This window comes from Dromaius novaehollandiae, chromosome 33 (assembly GCF_036370855.1).
Source record: "Dromaius novaehollandiae isolate bDroNov1 chromosome 33, bDroNov1.hap1, whole genome shotgun sequence".
NCBI classification, from domain to species: Eukaryota; Metazoa; Chordata; class Aves; order Casuariiformes; family Dromaiidae; genus Dromaius; species Dromaius novaehollandiae.
This window is the reverse complement of record NC_088127.1, coordinates 1202787-1225844: the sequence shown is the minus strand read 5'-3', so window position 1 is coordinate 1225844 and position 23058 is coordinate 1202787. Positions and strand designations below refer to the sequence as shown.

At 47.9% G+C, this 23058-nt stretch overlaps 1 protein-coding gene across 9 annotated transcripts in view; it reads left to right on the top strand.

The window, feature by feature from the left end:
• Positions 1-23058, top strand: part of SMARCA4 (SWI/SNF related, matrix associated, actin dependent regulator of chromatin, subfamily a, member 4) — a 35392-nt gene that overhangs the window by 6645 nt on the left and 5689 nt on the right. For 4 of the 9 annotated variants that reach the window (XM_064499303.1, XM_064499302.1, XM_064499301.1 and 1 more), the window contains exons 3-28: positions 2966-3215; positions 4103-4235; positions 4989-5387; positions 5954-6052; positions 6692-6950; positions 7452-7578; positions 7857-8030; positions 8338-8511; positions 8696-8863; positions 9180-9230; positions 10301-10431; positions 11069-11126; positions 11839-11957; positions 12599-12749; positions 13337-13500; positions 13654-13720; positions 14074-14184; positions 15262-15504; positions 16177-16290; positions 16570-16677; positions 17577-17663; positions 18318-18364; positions 18542-18708; positions 20511-20674; positions 21562-21789; positions 22372-22449. In XM_064499303.1, coding sequence (XP_064355373.1) covers positions 2994-3215; positions 4103-4235; positions 4989-5387; positions 5954-6052; positions 6692-6950; positions 7452-7578; positions 7857-8030; positions 8338-8511; positions 8696-8863; positions 9180-9230; positions 10301-10431; positions 11069-11126; positions 11839-11957; positions 12599-12749; positions 13337-13500; positions 13654-13720; positions 14074-14184; positions 15262-15504; positions 16177-16290; positions 16570-16677; positions 17577-17663; positions 18318-18364; positions 18542-18708; positions 20511-20674; positions 21562-21789; positions 22372-22449 — 3843 coding nt within the window. In that variant the 5' untranslated portion in view covers positions 2966-2993. Of the gene's footprint in view, positions 1-2962; positions 3216-4102; positions 4236-4988; positions 5388-5953; positions 6053-6691; positions 6951-7451; positions 7579-7856; positions 8031-8337; positions 8512-8695; positions 8864-9179; positions 9231-10300; positions 10432-11068; positions 11127-11838; positions 11958-12598; positions 12750-13336; positions 13501-13653; positions 13721-14073; positions 14185-15261; positions 15505-16176; positions 16291-16569; positions 16678-17576; positions 17664-18317; positions 18365-18541; positions 18709-20510; positions 20675-21561; positions 21790-22006; positions 22106-22371; positions 22450-22528; positions 22579-23058 lie in introns of all 9 variants that reach the window. The other 5 variants (XM_064499299.1, XM_064499298.1, XM_064499296.1 and 2 more) reach the window with 3 other exon arrangements.

Below are 23058 nucleotides of genomic sequence, written 5' to 3'. Positions count from 1 at the left end.
TTTACAAAATATCACATAGGTAAATTATAAACACACACGCAGGCAACCACAGGTTGCTAGAGCAAATGAGAATGAAATTTCATCCAGCCCCGTGTCCCGACTGATAGAAGATGCAGAAGGAGGGCTGTGCTGAGGCGAGAAACTTGCTACCCTACGCACACCAAATTTCATCCTGAGCTTTGGCTGCTAAAAGGAGTGTAATTAATTGTGATTGTTCTGGATGCTCTCGATAGCCAAAGAGCATCTCCAGTCACCTCTTAAAATCTTCTTAATTTGTGAGAAATGTCCTTAATTTGTGTCACAGTATTTCCATTGGAGATATAAACAAGGAGGAAATACTAAGGAAGATACTAATACTGGCTCTTAACTAGAGTTGTTGTAATATTACCCAGCCTTTAAGAAGCAGGGATACCTGTTCCAGAGGAAGGTGTAAAATATAAGCATTTCACCTTTCGCTCGGTGCTTTGACCATAAAAGGCGAGCATCAGCCTCGTGGTTTCTTTCCTCCAAAGCAGGGAGCCTAAGATTTCTCCAGAATCGAGCTCTGCAAAGTAAAAGGAAAGAAGGAACCGAGGGCCGCTCCTTTTGTGAGAGCGCGTCTAATACATCACATCTGAGAGCCTCCTGCGCCAGCCCAGGATGGTATTTAAAGCCCCGAGCACTCCTCCTTGGTGCACTGGAGAACGATTTTGTATTCCGTTCCTTCAGTTCCCACTTACGGTGCCTCTTTGCTCTCACAGCTGCAATATGTGTCAGAGCATGAAATCTAGAAATGGATTTGGTTTCCCAGGTGGCAGCTGGTTGTAAACATTTACCTGCTCCAATGTAGCTTGACAGTTTGGAGAGCGCGGATTCGGGCTGGGAGTGCGTGCGTTTTTCCCCAGACTCGCTGCTCGGAGAGTCTGAAGCTTTGGAATTGATAACGCTGCATCCTTGTTTTATATCTGGAGTTTAATTTATATTACCTGCCTCACAAGCGAGTGAATCTTTTTTTACTTAATCTGGTTAGGGCAGCGAATGGGGATTTTATATCCTGTGGAAGCTATGGTGCGACTGCATTTTTAAGCAAAAATGCAGTGATGCTACAAATTTTTGTCTCTATAACTCATTCTAACGGGGCTCTGAGCAAAGAAGCGTGGTCAAAACTGAATACAATAAATGTTCTCATACATTAACTGGGCATTATGTTCACTTTACCATCTGGAATCTTAAAAATATATATATGCATTTCCACTTTTCACCATATTTTGAAATAATAATTTCTGTTTCAGCAACCCTACAATTTCTAACAGCCTTTTCCAGATGAAGACTCCTCATGGCAAAGGTTTATTCTTAGCTAGTATTTCACTGTTTTACTTTGGCATGCTAAGAGCTATTCAATGTTAATTGTAATTATTTGTCAAAATGAGACTTACTTCTAGATCAAATCTGATGAAGCAAAGATCCGCCCATTATATTTTCTCTTTCATAAATACTCCTTTTAAAGGAGAAAAAACCCTCTACACCTGAAGTCACTAGCCAGGCAGATAGTTGAGGTTTTAGTTTGGATTATCCCCTCTCGGTTGCGGAAATGTGGTTTCCTACAGCGGGAATTGCATTTTTCCGTTGTGTGATTGCAGTCCAGGCCTCCCTGCGTAGCGCTGCGCCCTGGCTCTGGCCATCCCGCCTCTGAGAGTGGCACGCTCCTGCCTGGGGTTTCCTGGTTCAGGTTTGGGGTATATGGTTGGGATAACACCGTGTTTTCCAGTCGGCGTTAGCCACAAACGCCGTCCGGAGCAGTGGAGATGATCCCGTTCTGGGGCTGGAGAATGGCCCCAACCATCTCTACCAGCCTCTTCCCGGCTTGTTTGCTCTAACTGCAAATATGTTTCCGAAACCTAAAATGGGAACGTGTTTTTTTTTAATAGCTACACTGTGCTGGTGTAGGTCTGAATTAGCTAAAATCGACTAGAAATTCTAGCTTCACCTGAAATACGTTACTTGTGAAGGGAGCAGCATAAGAATGACACATTTCCACACGCAGACTGCCTGTTTGACTTGCATGAGTTACTGAGCAATGGAGTTTAGCCTTTGCATTATGGATTTAGATGCTTTCGTGTCTGTTCAGAGTTGAGTATTTTGGTTTAACCTGAATCTCTGAAATTATCTTTTCGTGGAAGCTAAGCAAATATAACCCAATTTTGAACTGATTTGGTGTCTGCACAGAAAATTGCTCCTGGTTACCAAAATTGGTATAAAATCGCGTGGTCAATTAAACTGGAGAAAGTTTTAACGTGGCCTGGAGAAGAGTGCACGCGTGCATCGCATCGACGCCAGGCATATTGAGTACTTGTGTTGCAAGGAAGGTTGATTCGAAAGCGAGTTTCTTGCACATTAATGTGACAGGGAGGGTAGAGTTACTGACAGTGCTGCTATTAAGTATACTTAGCATTAATGAGAGGGAGCTTTTGCATGTCTGTGAAGAAAGGCTCCCTGACAGCGGGATCTGAAAGCCGCCCGACCGTCTTCTCCATGAAGAGGTGAAAGCTGCATTGCTTGGGACATTAAAAACCAGTCCGGGCTGCACGGGGGAGAACGCAGGCTCCTGGTGGCTTTCCTGCCCTAAATCCCGTACAGCCCCTAATCCCTGGAGCAAGTGCTCTCTTGTTTCTAATTCCCGTGACTTTTTGTAGTGCTGCGAGGCCGAAACTCGCGTGCTCTCGTAGGGGTGTTTCGTTAGCAAGGCGTCAGCCCTCGTCTCCGGGTGCTTCGGTCGCGTGCCGGAGGAGCTGCCCGCGCCCGGTCCGGTGTTTCCCTTCTCTGCCTTCGCCTCGTGCCCCTTTTTGCCCCCCTCTCCCACGCGTGGGGGGCACCGGTGGGGCGTCCGCTCCGCCGCGTCTCCCTCGCCCCCCTCGAGAGGCACGGGGCGGCTCGCCGCCTCCGAAGAGCAGCCGGAGCTCGAGCTAAGGCAGCTCTCTCGCAGCAGGATACTCCCTGGAGCAACTGCTTTGAAGATGTCTACGCCGGATCCTCCGATGGGAGGGACGCCTCGCCCCGGGCCTTCCCCGGGGCCCGGCCCGTCTCCCGGTGCCATGCTGGGCCCCAGCCCGGGGCCGTCTCCTGGCTCGGCGCACAGCATGATGGGCCCCAGCCCCGGACCGCCTTCGGCAGGACACCCGCTGCCTCCTCAGGGGCCCGGCGGCTACGCTCAGGACAACATGCACCAGATGCACAAGGTAACGCGCCTGGGCGGAGGGAGGTTCCTGCTGGGTCTCGTCTGGTCGAGCTGCAAAAATAGCTTCTCTTTTAATAGGACAAGTAAAACGTCTTAGGTTTTCGGGGGTCTTTTGAGGCTCACACTTCGTGTTTCCCTTGCTGAAGGATACAGAAAGTCTGAGAAATTGCATTAGAGTTGAGCTTACACATTTTAATTTCCTCAAATGTCAATGCCGTTCTCGGTCTCTTAAGCTTGCTGAAAACTTGGATTTCAAGTGCAGGCTGAAATTTCCATATTCTAAATATGGAATAAAGGAATGAGAAACTTCTAACAAAGATATCTCTCCTTGCAAGGGCTCACTGGGAATTTGGAGTTAAATGAACAAGTAAACAAGCTTTCCTTTTTCTTTTCCATTTCCACCATCAAAGCGTTTGGGCTTTTTGTTTTTTTTAAAATCGTCTGACTAAAACTCCTTTTTCTAAGCAGTTCTCAGAAGTCCTCTGTTTTTTTGATCATCTCCAGTGTCATAAGCTCAAAGACCTAGAAGAAGAAACAGGAGAACATTTAAGCGATTTCAAGTTTCTTTTAAACGTACCCTTGTGCCGAGTCCTCTCCTCACAGCCCGCCACCACTTAATGCTGTTTGTTCATATGGCGCACAGTGCTCTGCCTGCAGGTAGATTTTCATTTTGAGGACGTTGTTGGTAGCATCGGGATCAGCATGCTACAAACGGTGACTCGTTGATGCGTTTGGAGCACTGCTAACCTGCCTACAAGCTGCACCACGCGACGAGCAGCCGCCTGTGCTCTGCCGCGTCAGCCTCCTGTCCCTGGGAGGTGGGGTAGCCAAATCGTCAGTGGTCGCTGCTCTTGAGCAGGTTTTAGGATGTCGCTTTTTCTCTTGCAGCCCATGGATTCCATGCACGAGAAGGGAATAACCGACGATCCTCGTTACAGCCAGATGAAAGGGATGGGAATGAGGCCTGGCGGGCACACGGGAATGGGTCCTCCTCCAAGCCCCATGGATCAGCACTCTCAAGGTTTCTTTCTTTGGAGAACCTTCCTTCTTTGGTGGGGACAGGGCTGCAGATCGGTCCGGGGATCTGCAGAGCATCGGTGGCTCTTTGCTTCCCTCATCCACCGATGCTGGCGTCAGGCGTCGCTTAGGGTGGTGCCTGTCATGAGAGCGAGCGCAGAGGAATCGCGTGCGAGCTGCAAACTTTGTCGAGGGCCATCTGTTCCTCTTCGCGGCCCGATTTCCTCCCGCGCCGAAATGGGCTGTTGAGCGATACAGCGTCGCGTGGGGCACGTCCGCCTGTCCGAGCGCACGGGTCTCGCGCGGCTGGTCAGACACAACCTGTACTTCCGAGTACCCCGGCTGCCGGTTCGGATAAAGGACTCACGGCTGCCGTGAGGACGAGCAGTGCCCTGTTTCGGGGCTGCTTCTAATTCTTTGCAGTGGTAGAAATAATTCTGAAATGAGGGAACAGATAGGAGAGGCAGCATGACAGGAGTGTTGCAGCTCGTTGGGGTGCACGGCAGCTTCGCTGATCTTTCCTGGGAGCACAGTAAACCTTTATTGGTTTTGCTTGTTTTAAGGTTTTGAATTTGGGAAGAATTTAGCACTATTTCTTTCCCTGAATATCCAGTTTTGAAGCAGGTGCAGGCTAGACTGGGGAGGAAGATGTTTTCTGCAGCTTTTTTTGTAATTTTTTTTTTAAATCAGTCTTCCCATCCCTTCTGTTAGGAGCAGTTTGCAGCGCGCTCCTGTGTAACCGAGTCTCTCCTTGCAGGTTACCCTTCTCCGCTCGGTGGCTCTGAGCACGCGTCAAGCCCGGTCCCAGCTAACGGTCCGTCCTCTGGCCCTCAGATGTCCTCTGGTCCTGGGGGCGTCCCGTTAGACGGCACGGACCCGCAAGCGTTAGGGCAACAGAATCGGGGTCCGACCCCTTTTAACCAGAACCAGCTGCACCAGTTAAGAGCTCAGATCATGGCCTACAAGATGCTTGCCAGAGGCCAGCCTCTACCCGACCACCTTCAAATGGCAGTGCAGGGAAAAAGACCAATGCCTGGAATGCAGCAGCAAATGCCGACACTACCTCCCCCCTCTGTGTCTGGGACAGGACCAGTGCAAGGGCCAGTGCAAGGGCCTGGACCAGGACCAACACCTCCAAACTATAACAGACCTCATGGTGAGCGCGGCCTGCCTGCTGCGAGCAGGGGGGCGGATGGACGGAGGGATGCTGCGTCTCGCGGCAGGCGCACGCAGACGCGTTTTCAGCGGCCAGCACGGCGTTGGCCGTTGCCAATGCTTTTGTTTTCATCCTCCTTTGAAGCGCTGCTGGTGTTGCCCAGTTTTAGCCTTCTGTTTGTGCATGTTTTAGCCCGTCTGATTTGTGGCGATTAGCTTTCTGGGGGCAGGGGCTTTGGAGGGGGGGAGGCTGAATCTGGGCCAGCTGGTGTCAAAGGAGTGAGGCGGAGAGACTCCTCCAGGCACTTCAGGACGTGGGTGGGCCGATTCATCCCTCCAGCGCTGCCTGCAATCAGCAGAGACGGCACACCTAGGGTTTAATACGCTTGTGAAAAGACCTGTGTGCTGGTCAGGCGCTGACTATCCGTAAGCAGAAGGATAAAATTTGCTCCTGGCAACTGCATGCAAAGATCAAGAGATTGTAACTTTAATCCACAAAATATCTTACTGTGTTTTTTTTTTTGTTTTTTCCTTTTCCCCTTTCTGTGTTTGCTGGCCCCCGTGCAGGTATAGGAGGGCCTAACATGCCTCCTCCCGGACCCTCAGGAGTTCCCCCAGGAATGCCTGGGCAGCCCCCCGGCGGCCCCCCCAAGCCCTGGCCGGAAGGTAAGACTCGGGGGTGGTTCGCAGCAGGCCTGCCTGGTGTTTCCCCTCCATGCAGTGACGCAGAATTAAGAGCCTGCTCTACGCCGGCCCTTAACGAGGTGACACGCTGGAGGAGAGAGCCTGCCAGCGACGCTCCGTGCTGCTGGCATGAGATGCAGCACGTTCTGCTTGGCCGTGTCTGCAGCATGGGAGCAGTGCGGCACTGCTGCCTGAGGAACTCGGAAATGCTTAGTTAAAATCTTATAAATGGTGACTAAGCTCTCTAAAGAGCTGGCTTAATTTACATATTCTTCTGCCTGAGCTTTATGGGGCTTTATATAAAAACTTCTTTGTACTTTATGAGGCAGCTGTCCAAAGTTTAATAGCTTAATGTGGGTAGGAAGGCCCTTGGATTTGTTTGATGCTAAATTTATGGCTTGGCAGATGGGTGGTGGCTTCAGGTGAGAGAAAAAGTAGCCCAGGTGTACTGTTGAGCAGTCAGGGTTTGTGGACACAGAGCCGCTTTCCTTTTCAAAGGATGGGAAGTGACACAGAAAAGATTTGGGAGTTTTTGCCAGACGCTTTCTTGGGAGACAGGTGCCTTTTACCCTTATAAGGAAAAGGAGAGAAATGGTTTCGCTCTGGTTTGTTTTTGAACAGGACCAATGGCAAATGCTGCAGCCCCCACGAGCACACCTCAGAAGCTGATTCCTCCCCAGCCAACCGGCCGTCCCTCACCAGCACCTCCGGCGGTACCTCCTGCAGCGTCCCCCGTGATGCCACCCCAGACCCAGTCGCCCGGGCAGCCAGCCCAGCCGGCCCCCATGGTACAGCTTCACCAGAAACAGAACCGCATCACGCCCATCCAGAAACCGAGAGGGCTCGACCCGGTGGAAATCCTGCAGGAGAGGGAATACAGGTAAGGGTCACCTCGTCTCCTTTTGGATTACGAGGTCCGGAGAGGCAGTGACTGGCTTTCTTCACTTTTTTTCAGCCCGCTGGTACTTTTTGTTCTCTTGAGGAATACCATAATGATTCCCTGTCCTGTTTTACATCTCGTTAATGCGTGATGTGCAGAGATCTGGAGAGAAACGGGTGTGAGGGCATCTCTGGCAGTCCTGTCTCTCCTGCTTTCCAGGGGTTGACACCACTCTGACATTTTATTAGAGAATGCAGGTGTCTGTCCGCTAGGGAAGAGTCTCTCTGCCATGCCAATTTATTACAAAAGAATTAAATCTCTGGATACCAAATGGATGTTTGGCTGCCCAGGACCTCCATCTTACTTGAGAGAAGGACTTGACAAGTTGGAGTTGTATTTGGTAGCTTCTTGTCAGCTGAAGTGGAAAGGAGTGAAAGTAGATGCTTAGATTTATTTTGCTGGTTTTTGCCTGACATGAAATTCTGTCTCGTTCCTCTGCAGACTGCAAGCTCGTATTGCTCACAGAATCCAAGAGCTAGAAAACCTTCCTGGGTCCCTGGCTGGTGACCTGAGAACCAAAGCTACCATTGAACTTAAAGCACTAAGACTGCTCAACTTTCAGAGACAGGTAGGTTGTCCGGAGGCTGTCTGTCAAGGAAGATCTGATTCGTTAACTAGCTTGTGTCTGTCTTCCTGCTGGCAGATGTCAGCCCCCTGACCAGGGAAAACTGCTTATTTCTTCGCTGTGTTTTTTAGTCTGGAAATGGTTGCCCAAAGACACTTCAGTCTTCTTTCTCAGCAGTGTGGCTGAGCCTCGGGTGGCGTGAAACTCATGAAATTCTAATACTCGCAATGTTGCCTGCAGAACTAATTCTTTTTTTTTTTTTATGTCAATCTCTCAAAAAGCTGCGTCAGGAAGTTGTGGTGTGCATGAGACGAGATACAGCCTTGGAAACGGCCCTGAACGCGAAGGCTTACAAACGCAGCAAGCGGCAGTCCTTGCGTGAAGCTCGCATCACCGAGAAACTGGAGAAGCAACAGAAGATTGAGCAAGAACGGAAACGCAGGCAAAAGCACCAGGTCAGCTGTGATATAGTGAAGTGCTTAGTGTGAGGGCTGCCACTGTCAAAGGCAACGTAGGAGCTGGGCAGCTGGAATTCACAGGCCTCCTGGAGAAAGCTCCCAAGTTAGTCTTCTGATGGTATAAAATTACGAGTTAAATGTTCTTAGAGAATTATGCTGAAAGAGGAAGATCGTTGTCTATATTAAATATGAGAGGAGTATATCTCACTTAGCTTGTGAAGTTAGAAGTCTGTATTAACTCAGCAGAACACACAAATGTACAATTCCTGACTCTGCCTATTCGCCGTTGCTTTTTTCCCTACAGGAATACCTCAATAGCATTCTGCAGCATGCTAAAGATTTCAAGGAATACCATCGGTCTGTCACAGGCAAAATTCAAAAGCTCACAAAGGCAGTGGCCACTTACCATGCCAACACTGAACGTGAGCAGAAGAAAGAGAATGAGAGGATTGAGAAAGAGAGAATGCGTCGTTTGATGGTAAGGCTTTGGTGGGACTGGGGAGCTGTTGTGTGTGCATATATATATATAGCATGTGTGCATAATGAGATGTTATGTACTTAAGGGTGTCTATACTGCTTGTGCTGTTCATGGCATACTTGCAAGGATGGCTAATTTCAGTTAGTCGTTGCTAACAGGATGTTAATGTTCCTTTTTTCCTTAGGCTGAAGATGAAGAAGGATACCGCAAGCTTATTGATCAGAAGAAAGATAAGCGCTTGGCCTACCTGCTTCAGCAGACAGATGAGTACGTAGCGAACCTGACTGAGCTAGTGCGGCAACACAAGGCTGCGCAGGTTGCAAAGGAGAAAAAGAAGAAAAAGAAAAAGAAGGTGAGTTAGAAGTGAAGCTTTGTATGGCGCTAGAATGGTGCGTTGGCAAGAACCAGGGTGGTACTAGCTGGTGGGGGCTAGTGGAAAGTCAGACTGAAGTATGAGCTCTGTTGGAGGCTTTTGGGGCAGGAACTTGATTCACAGGTATGCTGCAGCTGAACTTGCCTGGCTGGGTTTACTCTTCTGCCCCCTTTTCCACTTTTGCTGGGATAGTTGCATAACAAGCACGGCACTGGGATAACGTGCTTATTGAGGCTCCGATTTTGTTGTTTCCTTCAGCGCTGAGCTGCTAATAGTTATCTTCCTTTTCTTTCAGAAGGCAGAGAATGCAGAAGGGCAAACTCCTGCAATTGGACCAGATGGCGAAGTAAGCCCAATAATCTTATTTCATGCCATGCCAAGTAGGATAGAAAACATTTGTTAGCCATGTGCTGAAAAGGCCTGTTATAATCCTTCGTGCTGAAAGGCTAACTGTAATGATGAGTTCTAATGTAATAGGCAGCTAAATCGAGACCTCCTAAAATAGAACTTACACCGTGATGCAAAGAAATGTCTCTTGCCATCGTCAACGTGAACAGTTTTAGCAGGAAGCCCAGTCCGTGCAGTCAGGCTTTAGACCTGCCGGGAAGAGGGTGATTTAGTATTTAGGACATCTGGGAGTTTACGAACTGGAGTTTGGTTTCCTCCTGTGACACAGATTTCCTTTGTTATCTCGGAGAAGTCAGTCGGGTTAGGATTCACGTCACCTTGCTCATCACTGAAAAATGATGGGTTATCTAGTCCCCTCCGTAATCGGAGACAGGCAGCTCCGGAGGACAGCTTGTTCCACCCTGAGAGGTGCCTGCAATGAGGCGATGGACCGTCCTCCAGAGCTGCCTTCACTCACGGTCTCTGGTTGATAAAGCCTTCCCTACAGATGTGCGCTGCAAGGATAAGTACACAAAAGATTACCAAATGTTCAGGTGCAGCTGCAATGAAGCTGTAAAAATGCCTGCAAGGGATTCATGACTTTACATATGCAAGCAGCCCAGATAATGCACTCGGATAATCCATGTGCTTAAAATTACATGTGCTTAAGACTTTGCAAAATCCCTTGTGAGCAGAAGCAGCTTTTCAGTGGTAGTTAGTGATATTTCAAATTAGTTGCTCTTTTATTAATGCTGTTTGGCATCTGAATATGCATTCTTTGTCCCACATAGAGATTCTTAATTGGTACATTCATTTTTAAAAATAAGATGTTAAATCTAGCCAGCTTTCTGTCTTTGCCTGGCCTTTGGTGAAGTGGTATTTAAAACAGCCATTTTCTTCCTAACTGTTTTTGCAGTAGTACTTGAGTGGGTTTGGTTGAAGTGGTGCTGGTTGTTGGTGCAAATGCAAGCTCTGTTTTGAGGTGAAAAAATAAAAATACTGAACTGCAGCCTGACCTTGCTTTCTCAGCCTCTGGATGAGACGAGCCAAATGAGCGATCTCCCTGTGAAAGTGATCCATGTGGAGAGCGGCAAGATCCTCACTGGCACGGATGCACCAAAGGCTGGACAACTGGAAGCCTGGCTGGAAATGAACCCCGGGTGAGTCGCTGCAGGCCACAGGTTATCGCCTGGTCCAGTACAAGTCCAGTGGTGGAAGCGTTTGTTCTCGTCCCTTCGCTCTGTGTCTTATCCGATGATATGCCAGAGCCTGAGCAGGAGTGGAAAGCTCCGATATTTTGGGATCTGAGATAGCGTGGCTCCAGTCTCACGCTGGATTTTTGCGTGTAGTGATTCTCCCTGATGGTGCCCTTCAGAGGGCTGGGACCGACGTTCAGTACTGTGGCAAGAAAAGCGCTAAGCGTTGGCATGGGCCCAAACCCCAAAACCTTGGGAAGCGCAGAGAGCTGAAAGAAGTGGTGCTGTAGATCAGAAATGAAAGATTTGATCAGTCGTACTCTGTTATGCAGCAACTAAAATTATGTGGGAAAGATTTGCAGAGTGCTTAGTGGGTGGTCGTGTACATATGCTCTCAGGCGCATACGTCTTTCCAAGAGCACATGTGACACCTTGAAATTGTTAAGGAAGAAATAAATAAGCATTTTGTTATAAAAGTAATACTAATAACAAAATTCTGGTTTAATCCGAGGGTTTATAGGACCATGCTGATCTCATGTTTTGTGTAGAGTGCTGTCGGCAGCAGATTTGAAATTAAATATTAATATTTCTATTTAATTAGATATGAAGTAGCTCCAAGATCTGACAGTGAAGAAAGTGGGTCAGAAGAGGAGGAGGAGGTAAGGAGAAACATCACCAGTCACTCTTATGCTTTAATATTTCAAATATTTTTGAGAGAATAGGAAACAGCAGTAAATGTAATATGCAACACTAAGCTCATCTCAGTGCTTACTTTTTCCAGCATGGTTCTGAGCGAGTCCAACTAAAATAAGCGTACTTAGGGTAGACTGAAAACCTGTGTAAAGAACAACCACAGGCAGCATGGAGACGGGCGAGTTTAGTTTATTAGCTGTCTGGTTTTCTTCCTTAATATTTTTCACATAATTCTTTGGACATTCAGAGGCACATACTGTGAAGCCGTGCTTCCCATTTTGTTTTTGGAGCTCCATAACACTGTTACAGTGCTCTGTACTTCCTTGACTTATTGGTGCAAGAGGGATAATTTTTCTTTTGCTTCAGAGTGTCTCATCTCCAAGGCTTTCTATGTCCATAATGTGCCATATAGCCAGTCTGTTCATGCTCCCCCACCTTGGGGTCTGGGCAGAAAAAGAGCTTTCCAAAAAATTTACTGAGAAAGTGCTCTGCACCTTTATTTACGCCTACTCTGTAGGTGCCTCTGGATGTGTAACTGGGAGTTTACCCTATGCAAGGGTTTTATACGGACTCGGTCACTGCTCCTGGTGCAGTTGTGCAGGTTTTCCTGCCGTTTCCATCGTGTGGAGGAGAGTCGGTCACTTTGCTTAGAACAGTGCGCTTTGTCTCCTCTGGCAGGAGGAGGAAGAGGAGCAACCGCAACCTGCTCAGCCTGCCCTGCCTGTAGAGGAGAAGAAAAAGATCCCAGATCCAGACAGCGATGATGTGTCAGAAGTGGATGCCAGACACATTATCGAGTAAGCCCCACCTCTTAACTTGCGATCTTCATGGTTCAAATGTTGTGGTCCCCTCTTTTTTCCCCCACTGAAGGTTGGAGGAGGAGGGGCAGGATAGAGTGGTTGCTCCAGGGAGCTTTGCTGGAGGTATCTGACACACTGATACCTGGTAAAGGGAAGCCTGTGGGCTGCCGTTCCTGGTGCAGAAAGAAATCCTTTTGCTCTTTTTGCACTTGGTTGCAAGAAACTCTTACATTTCACCAGCTGAAATTACTTGTAATACCTTAATATCTCTTTAGGTATTTTGACTTTTACACTTTTAAACTCTGAAGATCTCTCTTGCTAGCACAGCACAGACCAAGTACACCTTGATTTTGAATTACGGTTTGAGTAGGATTCAGAATATTGGGGCTTCTGTTTCAAAGTCACTTGGTCACTTCTGTAAATCTCAAGTGCTTTGTGTCAAAGGAGTGAAGTACAGAGGAGCAGTATTTGCTTTGCTCCTAGGTCTTGAGAGCAAGCTTTCCAAAATGAAAGCTGATTTGTTTTGCGTTTGGAAGAAGGAATTAACCACCCCAAGGATTGATGGGGCTCCCAAGAAGATTCCTGACCTGTATCCCCAGAAGGATCATCTTTCTTATTTCCAAATCTTTTCCCCCCAGGAATGCTAAGCAAGATGTTGATGATGAATACGGGGTCTCTCAAGCTCTGGCAAGGGGCCTGCAGTCCTACTATGCCGTGGCCCACGCAGTCACGGAGCGAGTGGACAAGCAGTCCACGCTCATGGTCAATGGCGTTCTCAAGCAGTACCAGGTGAGAGGCTGCGGACGGGAGTGCCTCCGCGCAGCGCGATCGATGCGGCCGCGCGTTACGCGTGCGTGCAGTTTCCAGTGTGAGGCATCGCGTTTAGTCTGGCTGGTGCTCCTGCGTAGCCTGAGTGGAGGCAAGGGTTTAGGAGGAGGCGTGGAGATTTGGGCTGTTTCTTGCTGTTTGGGCAAGAAGTGGGAGTTCAAGGCAGAAGAGGAAGTGAAGCCCCTGCAGTCAGTAGAAATGTGATGAGATTCGATGAGGGAGAGGTGAGGTGCGATCACCCAGGCTGCTGACTGTCTTCCGGTATAAAATAATGAGCCAGGCGTGCTCACTGCTCGAAGCAAAGAATGTTAGCTCGCTGTGCGTAATGCGTGATCCTGAAAGGAGAGGAATACATTAATGCCAGCGACTGGTTTTAAATAATTAAACTAAGTTGTTTAATAGTGTATAGGGAGTTCATCTACATAATGCATAAGATGGGGGGGAGTGTGCAGGTCATTAGCACATCCTTGATATGCGGCTCCTCTGTCTGGAGTCATTGTGTTTAATTTTCATCCCTTGATTCCCCCTTTTTTTCCTTTTTTCTTTAGATCAAAGGTTTGGAGTGGCTAGTGTCCTTATACAATAATAATCTGAATGGTATCCTGGCAGATGAAATGGGTCTGGGCAAAACAATCCAGACTATTGCTTTAATTACATACCTCATGGAGCACAAACGTATCAATGGACCCTTCCTCATTATAGTACCTCTCTCGTAAGTGCAATGTGTGAATTCATCACCCCTTTCAGCACCGAAAAGCATAGAAAGTACTTGGCATGGTTACAGCGCTGGTTCCAGGGCTGCGGTATGATTCTCTGTCATGCAAGGACCAGATTTACCATTCCCTTTTTCCTCTTTTTTTTCCAGAACTCTGTCAAATTGGGCATATGAGTTTGATAAATGGGCTCCTTCTGTGGTGAAGGTCTCATACAAGGCAAGTACTGGCTTTATTTTTGCACTCACCTACTGGGCTCTTCTGGCTGCTCATTTTGTGAGGATTCCTTGAATACCAGGCTGCATTTTCCTCTCCCCAGTATAACAGTGTTTCCGTTATCAGAAGGAATATGAGACTCTTTCTGGCACTAAATAGATTAAATCCACATTTGTTTTTCATTCCTTAACAAGAGAAAGAATCTGACTGCTACTGCCTGTACAAATGTTCTAGCTGCACTGCTTTTATATAACCAGAACAATTGTTGTCATGCTGATAATAACTACTCCTACCCGCTCTCCTTTCTAAGGAATTATATTCTGACTTAATGTTTCTTTCTGAAATTTTTGTACCAGGGCTCTCCAGCAGCAAGACGAGCATTTGTACCTCAGCTTCGAAGTGGAAAATTCAATGTCTTGCTCACTACTTACGAATATATCATCAAAGATAAGCACATTCTTGCTAAGGTGAGTTCTCCCAGCAGAAGGCAGCAGAAGCTCCCTGTGAGGAGTTATTTATTTTGCAGTAGAAGGATCATCCAGCCCCACTGTGCTAGTGGGCATTGTGCAGACCTAACAGAGACAGTCCTGTCCAAAAGATCTTGCGATCTAAGTGTGAGATGAATGATTTTTTTCCCCCGAGTCTCTCATTATCATGTTAGGATGAGAGGAGTTGCTGCTTACCCTGACCAGCCGGAGAAGAATCGATGTAGTATTCTCTGTGCCATTTGTTATTTTTGGCTGCATATCGTGTGATACTGCAAATTTTTTTTCTTCTAAAAAAAGAAAGTCATGGGGCTATAAATATTGTTTGGAAACTATGCAAGATTTTCAGTGCCTTTCTACCCCAGCCGATCAGTGGAGGGATTTTTTATGTACTTAGCAGCATGCCACAGGGCAAAGATCTAATGTTTTAGGCTTCCCCGATGTTTGAAAAGTTGTACCGTTTTAAAAGAATGTAGACAATATGTCAAAACACCTAACGTGAACTGGTTTGATCTTTGCTTAAAATTAGTTCGTCTTGGCACCATAAACAGGCAGCACAGCTTAACTTGGTGACTGGGGTCTGCACATGTTTTCAGATCCATTCAAGCTGATTTCTTACCTTGACAAGGCTTTGAAGGGAACTGTCTTCTCTTTTCTTCTCTCCTTGTACTGCTGAGAGTTAATGAAGTTCGGTTGTTCATGGCCAAAAAGCTCAAGAAATATTGAAATTCCCAAAAGCTAGCATCAATCTCTGTCATCTGTTTGGCATTAGCATTCTTCCTTTTTTCCCCACTCCTTCCTTTTTTTGTCTCTGAGCCAGAGATATAAAGTGCTCCTGATGGGAGCAGTTTCCAAGCAGCAGTTTAATAGGAGTTTGAGTGGGTTTCTACGATCCTAGTTAGCTTTGATCTCTCCTGCTCCCTTGGACAATTCCGGAGGCACAGTTTTATCAAAAGTTGTCAGTGTGATTCTCCAGTCATAGTTGGAGCTCAGTAAAAGTGCTGCAGTGGAGAGAACTGCTGTCTCTTGCCCACGCTTCTGTTGTTCTCCTGCCTACAGATCCGTTGGAAGTACATGATTGTGGATGAAGGACACAGAATGAAGAACCACCACTGTAAGCTAACGCAGGTCCTCAACACGCACTATGTAGCGCCACGTCGTTTGCTGCTGACAGGGACTCCACTACAGAATAAGCTGCCAGAGCTGTGGGCTCTGCTCAATTTCCTCCTTCCGACCATCTTCAAAAGCTGTAGCACATTTGAGCAGTGGTTTAATGCTCCATTTGCCATGACAGGAGAAAAGGTATGGATGGAAGGAAGCACTGTGATGGCAGTTTAGGTTGGGACAATTTAGGGCTGTTGTCACCCACTGGGCTTTTTGGTGGTCTGTGTTTGTAAACGTCAGGAGACAGATATGCTCTCAACGTTTTTAACTTGTGCTAGCTAGATTAGGAGCATCATCTTCCTGTAAAGTGCTGTTTCTTTAGCATGGGTTTTACTGGTGGAGTAGAAAACCCAGAGCGTAATTGAATACTGGAAATGAGAGTAGATGGACTGTTCTCCCATCACGTGGATATCTGAGTATCGATGTGAGAAGCCGGTTGGGCTCTTGCCAGTATAGATTCTCAAACCATGAAGGTGCTTTCAGTGCCATTATGTTATTGGTTACGTATCTATTTGAAGAAGCCCCTTCTGAACTGCAGCAGCTGAAGTTATACAGAGCAGGTTATCAAACAACCAGGGGAAGATAAGTGAGCTTGAACTTAAAATCAATGCAGAAACCTCAGGCTGTGGCGATCGCATCAGAGAGGCTTTCAGCTAGAAAACACATCCCAGTTATGCAGCTTACGGAGGTTTTCATTATGTCTTACCTTGACCTTGAGAATCTTGCGGTCTTGGAGGGATGCTGAGGAAAGACAGGAACTTCCACAAATCATTGCGTAATGACTTTTTTTCCTGGGTTCTGGTGCAATAGGTGGATCTGAATGAAGAAGAAACAATTCTGATAATTCGACGTTTACACAAAGTGCTGCGTCCCTTCCTGCTAAGAAGGCTAAAGAAGGAAGTAGAAGCACAGCTGCCTGAAAAGGTAAAGGCTGGAAGAACAACTTTGTCCCGCTCTTCCTGTGTTCGTTCTCATCTTGCTTTCACTTGGTACAGTTTATTAAGCTCCACTAAGTAGTAGCTGGGTTAATTTATCTGATATGAGGTTTTAGAGGTGAGAATAGGTGACTCAGGGTGCCCTCAGGCTTTAAAATTTGATAAATTTGTGCCACACCTTGAAAGGTTTCAGTGTGTTTCTAGTCCAGTGTTTTGGAGATGCTTGCTCACGTTTCTCGTGGAATTAACCTCTCCTTGGTCCTTCCAGGTGGAGTACGTGATCAAATGCGACATGTCGGCATTGCAGAGGGTGCTCTATAGACACATGCAGGCCAAGGGAGTGCTCCTCACGGATGGATCCGAGAAGGATAAAAAGGTTTGGCTAAAGAAGACCTTGCTTTTGGTAGATGCACCTTCGCTGTCAGGCCGTGGTGCTGGGGATGGGCAGCCTGTTCTGCGCGTGTCAGCTGCCCTCTGGGCTTTGGAAGACCTTTCCGCTAACGAAGTCAATGTTAGTTCCTGACAGACTTCAGCCTTCAGCACAAAGAACAGATAGAGCATGAACCCCTTTTGTTCCTTTTAAGAAAATTCAGAGACTGTGGTAACTGGTTCGGAGCAGCTGTGGGCCAGTCCTGTGCTAAAAATGCATGGGCCATCTGTAGATTATGGATCGAGTTTGATCCACTACGAATCCCTCGCGCTTAGAGGAGAGCCTTGGCGGGTGTGGTGCATTTCACTGTGTGGATAGCTGTCTGCTAGGAGATTCACTGAGGCCACCAGCTTGCTTCTAAAAGCAATTAAAAAGTCAAATGGCAATTAATTAAAAAGAGGAAGAAAAAAAGACACTTCAGTTTGGGTTAAAAGCAAAGAGATGGAGATAAAAATTCCTTATTCTTCCATCCACCTCCTTTCAGCTCTGTTCCCCTAAAGCAGCTGGCTTTTAAACATCCCTCACTCCTTAGATTTCTCAAGGTGATTTTAATGTCTTCCTTAAACCTTGAAATTCACCCCCGAGCTAACGGAGGAAAGCCTGTCTGTCCACCCAGCCTGCTGCTGTTTGGGGCGGCTGTCCTGGCTGTGGGTTTGGGGAGTGCACTTTGCCCGGGAGTCGGCCTGCCCTCGGGATACGCCCTGTGCTGGATCTGCGCAGCACTGCTGCTTGAAGTCTTTGGGATGTGCACTCCCAGCTAAATACTTCTAGAACGTTTCTCGTGAACACCTGGATTGCTGTTGTAGTCAAACTCACCTTTTCAATTTTCTGTCTCATTTGTGCAGGGAAAAGGCGGTACAAAAACCTTAATGAATACGATCATGCAACTGAGGAAAATCTGTAACCATCCGTACATGTTTCAGCATATAGAGGTAACGTGTCATCAGTTTTTGCGTGTATGTTGATTACAGGTACTCTGGAAACCTGTAAAAACTATTCTCCCCCCCCCCCAACCCCCCAAATCTGCTGTCTGATTCGAAGGGAGGTGTGAAGAGCTGAAAAGACAAACAGTTCTCGTTGCTGTGTCATGGCTGCACAGACCAGCTAGGATCAGTGCGTTAAAATCAGGAGTGCAGGGGCTAACTGCTTGGCCAGCTGAGCATAAACTCTGCAGCATTGCGAAGACTTCAGTCTCCTTTCAAACCTTTCCTCCTTGCCATCCAAAATGGTTTGAAATCCGCTCAAACACGTTCAGTGAAGCAATATTGCCTAAAAGAGTGAAATCAATTGTATTCATTGCCAGGCTGATCTCTTTAGACACAATCTCTCTCTTCACATAGACAGCAAGACACTCAGTTTTTATCTGGCACAAGGCAAACCTTGTTTTAAAACTGCTTCATTTCTGTGTGTGCTTCCCAACACAGCTGGTCACTTCATGGATAGGACCTTTGCTGTTGCCATTCTCCCTCATTGGACCTGATGGCCAGTTTTTGTTTTAGGGCAGTTCCAGGACTTTGTTGGGTTTCTTGGTTACTTGTGTGTGTGAGGACAGGTTTTTTTGACATTGCTTCTCTTTCTGGTTGCAGGAATCCTTTTCCGAGCACTTAGGTTTCACTGGCGGTATTGTGCAGGGGTAAGTAGAATATTTCAGAATTACAGCAAGCGGAGATATTTTTAGCATTTTTTGTGGTGGAGGTTATTGGTGCATGCTAAGTGACCTAGCAATGCTGCAGTGGGCACTGATAATTCTTAGGAGAGGAAGACACCTTGTTTTAAGTATCGAATTCTCATTTCCGCTCTTCTATACCAGACTGGACTTGTACCGAGCATCGGGGAAGTTTGAGCTCCTGGACAGAATTCTTCCCAAACTGCGAGCCACCAACCACAAGGTGCTGCTCTTCTGCCAGATGACTTCCCTCATGACCATCATGGAAGATTACTTTGCCTACCGCGGATTCAAATACCTCAGGCTGGACGGTGAGCGTCTCCGACGCACGGGGGTGGCAGCCTCCGGCGCGTCACTCGGAGCTTTTGGCAGTGTAAACCCCACGTGTGTAGCTCATAAGCAGTTAGATGAGCTCCCTTTCTGCAGTTGCCGGTGTGTACTCTTGCAGCAGCCTGCAAGGGAAATATATCTGAAACAAACAACACATTCATCAAGCAATAAACCACGTGCAGGATGCAGAAAAAAGATACAAAGCGCCAGCCTTTGAATTTATAAAATCAGACGTTGCTGAAGTTAAGATAAATTAAACTTATCTACTATTTAATCTTGAAAATCTGAAAGATGCTGTTAAGGGCCAGGTGATCCTATACTGTATCAAAGTAATGTAAATATAAATAACTTAGCTGAAGTCCAATTTTAATTCAGATGGAGTGCAACATAAACCACAAGAAGGAAAAATCTAATCTAGTAAATAAGAAAAGTCAGTTCACCATTTTGTGTTGGAATAAGACATTAAATACTTGCAAAAAGTATACATGAAGCCATCACTGCTGAAGTGTGTGCAGACCCATGCCCTCGTGGGTAGCAAAAGCAGTACTAACTCTTGAGAGAATCGACCTTCTGAATAAAGATAGAACTACTAAGAAGTCAAGTGCAAAACAAGATTACGGCACTTATTTAAATTAAGGCTTCTTGAATTAAAGAATTACATGAATTAAATCACTCTCTCAGAACCGTTCGTTCCTTTGATCACAAAATCTATTGACTTCCAGCGCAGGATGGGCATGTTAGTGCAGCATCATCCTCGCACCCAGTACGTGATCCAGCCCTTTCCGTTAAGAGCAGGGCAGTAATTCGCCCTGCGTGCCCGAGCCTCCTGCCTTCCCCCAGTGCTGAACTGGGAGAGCCTCCCACTGTGGTGCTGAGGCTTTGACAGCTGTTGTCAACCACAGCCAGTGTGAGCAGGTGTAGTCTGAGTACTTGCAACTGTTCCCTTTGCTGTAGTGGTGAGCTTGTCTTACACTGAAATATCCCTAACTCTTCTTCGATTGATACGTCTAGGTGTGTGTGGAGACCCTGTGTGATTTGCTGAGCTGAGTTTCTCTGGGTTCCACCTCAGAGAGCTGGAAGAGGATGGTCTTGGGGGAATACAGGCTGGGAGAGACCCTTGCGTGTCACCGAGTCCGGTCACTTGCTGCCGCAAGCAACGTTGTTTAATAACCCTGCTCTTACGCTTACCAAACGCTGTCTTAAAACCAGTTGCGTTTTTGGTACCGCTGTCCTTCTGGGAGGCTGTCCAGAGCTCTGATACTTTGGAGATCTTCTGATCTGCAGCCTGAACTTGCTCATAGACAATGTAGACCCCAAGTTTTTCTTATATGAGCAATAGCCACCAGCTATAGCTGTTCTTCCCCTTTGCCCTGTCCCTCACAACCTTTCTACAGAAAGCAACCGTGTGCCTCCTTAGCCCGTGTTACATAGGCTGACTAGGTCACGCCGTAGCATCCTCTCACCGGACAAGCTCCGTCACCCTGACCGGGCTTTCTCCTCCGTGTTTCATTCTGAATTTGTCATCCTTCGTCACTGGCACGGCAGTTGAGAGGGCTCCTCGCCAGGGCCGTTGACACTGGCACTAATATTGCGGTGTCTGAAGCAGAAGTGCCTCTTCTGGACTTGTCCTTGCCTCCCCTGGAGCTGCGGCGTGGAGGAGGGTGGGCAGATCTTTCCGAACGACGCAGAGTCCCTTCTCCTCCCGCGTCGCCAGATCTAGTGCTGTAGTGCTATTGCCTGGGTGTAACCTGTGGCGGGAATAATCATGCCTCTCTGTTTCTAGGAACCACTAAAGCTGAAGACCGGGGCATGTTGTTAAAGACTTTCAATGAGCCAGGCTCCGAGTACTTCATTTTCTTGCTGAGCACTCGAGCTGGCGGACTGGGTCTGAACCTCCAGTCTGCAGATACTGTGATTATCTTTGACAGCGACTGGAATCCTCACCAGGTAAAAAAACAACCAAGCAACCAACCAAAAAAAGCAGTGAAACAGATGGAGAAGACAGCTCCGGTTTCACTTGCACCCGTAGAAGAGCACCTCACTCGGTCTTAAGTTTTAGCACCTCTCCCTGCCAAGCCTGGAGAACTGCAGCCTGTCATGGCAGCTCAGCCTTACCGCGAAGATCCGGCCTGTGAGCTGTGCGGCTGTATAGGCTGCTTTGCTTCTCCCCGCAAAAGCTGCCGTTTTTGTCCTCCCAACGCCGCCTGCCGCGGTGTCGTGGCCGAGTTACGTCCCTTGTGTAAGAACCTGGGTGTTTGCCGCCTTGGCTCCAGGTGGGGCTTGGTCCTGACAGATGATATAGGCTGGAGAAATGACAAGAGCCTCTTGCAGCTGCAGTTAAGTGATTCATTATGCTAACAGTAATGTTTAAAAATTACCTCTGTCAGCAGCTGAGGTCAGAGAGCCGTTCCTCCTCCCTAGCACGTGTTGCGCTAAGACACCGCAACTTGGCTTTTACCCTCTGATTGTGCTTCGCTCTAAGCCCAGTGCTGGCTGAGAAAGCCGGCAGAAATAGCTTTCCCCTGGAACCAAGCCCCCAGTGATAAACAGCCTGTGAGAGCCAGAGAGAGTGATCCCCAAATACTAGAGGCGATTGTGTTATTTTTTCTTCTTTTTTTATTACATGCATCCAATCTCATAGGATAGAGTAGTCATCGAAACAAATTCTGGTTAACTGAATTCCCTGCGAGTGTAACCTGATCCTCAGATATCGCTGAGAGAGTTCAGTGGGAAGCCTGTATCCCTTTCCCATGGTGTGTTTAAAGGATCAAATATTTATCTTGGAGGGAGCTGGCTTTAAATCACTTGGCAAACAATGCGCGCTTCCCCGGCAGGACTTGCAGGCGCAGGACCGAGCACATCGCATCGGGCAGCAGAACGAAGTGCGCGTCCTCCGACTCTGCACTGTGAACAGCGTGGAGGAGAAGATCCTTGCTGCGGCCAAGTACAAGCTGAATGTTGATCAGAAGGTTATCCAAGCCGGCATGTTTGACCAGAAGTCCTCAAGCCACGAGCGGAGAGCTTTCCTCCAGGCCATCTTGGAACATGAGGAGCAGGACGAGGTAAGGGGCAGCACAGGCCGCTTCCTGCTACTCCAGAGCGCGAATGGCGAACGTGTGGCTGGCTTTGCTCCACTGCTCTTTGCGTCCTTGAGGCCAAGGGCGTGGGGGCTAGAAGGAAGGAGCATGAACACTTGTTTCTATTTGAAGTGAATTTTAGCGTCGGTGAAAGGTGCCGGATTGACAGCCCTGGAGACTGAAGTCCTCTATTTATCCACAGAACAGATACAGCGCGGGCAGCGGCAGTGGCAGTGCAAGCTTCCCCCACACTGCCTCAACCCTGTGCCTGAACGCTGAGTTGGAGGAACCACCTCTAAAGGTGAGAGGGGTTGTTCAGTCTCCACGCCCATTCAATCCTCGGCCTTGCTGCTGAGACTGCCAACGCACGTGCCAGCTCTGATGGTGGTCTTTGCAATGTGGATACCTGTCCGCTAGAAACTGGACTGAGACCACCCAAAAAAACACATCTTTCACGGGCAACCGAACAAGCGTCGGATGGTAACGATGTTCGGTGCTGTGTTCCGAGCGTACGAACTGCCGCGGCGTCTTCTCTCGCCATTGAATCGGGAATTTAAAATCTTGCAGGAAGAAGATGAGGTTCCCGATGATGAAACGGTCAACCAGATGATTGCGCGACACGAAGAGGAGTTTGACCTTTTCATGGTGAGCATGGCACAGGCTGCGGAAGAGAAGTGATGCCTGCTGTTCTTCCGAGTAGCAGCTAAAACGGTCTTTCTAACAGAAATCAACTGAGAGTGCTTAATGGAGCCGTGATTCGTTCGAGTTCAACAGGTAAAACAAAACAGCAGAGCGGGGGCTCAAAGTCAGGACACTCGCGCCTGCCTCCCAGCTCTGGTAAGGGGTGAGGCGCTGGGTACCGTCGGCCCCTCGGTTAGGGAGAGCAGGAGGCTGAGCCGAGCCCCGCGGCCGTGCTCCCGCCGCGGGAAGGAGATGGGGCCTGGAGGTGTGAGCGAGCTCTGCCCTGTCTTGCGTGCAAGCTTTGCACGGTCTGTCGGCTTTACGCCCCTGTACACCGGTTGTAAACCAGGACCCGGGTGTGCTGTGCAGGCTCCCGTTAAAAAAACAGAACCATTTCCCACCCACGAGAGCTCCAGTCCGAGACAACCGTTGGAGGTGGGATGAGGAGCATTTTAAAAAAAAAACAAGAGAGAGAGGGAGGAAAGACCCCTCGTTCCTCATGCGAGAGGAGGAGAGCCTTTAACCCAAAGCCTCATTTGACGATTACAGATCTCAGATGGGAGGCACTAGTTC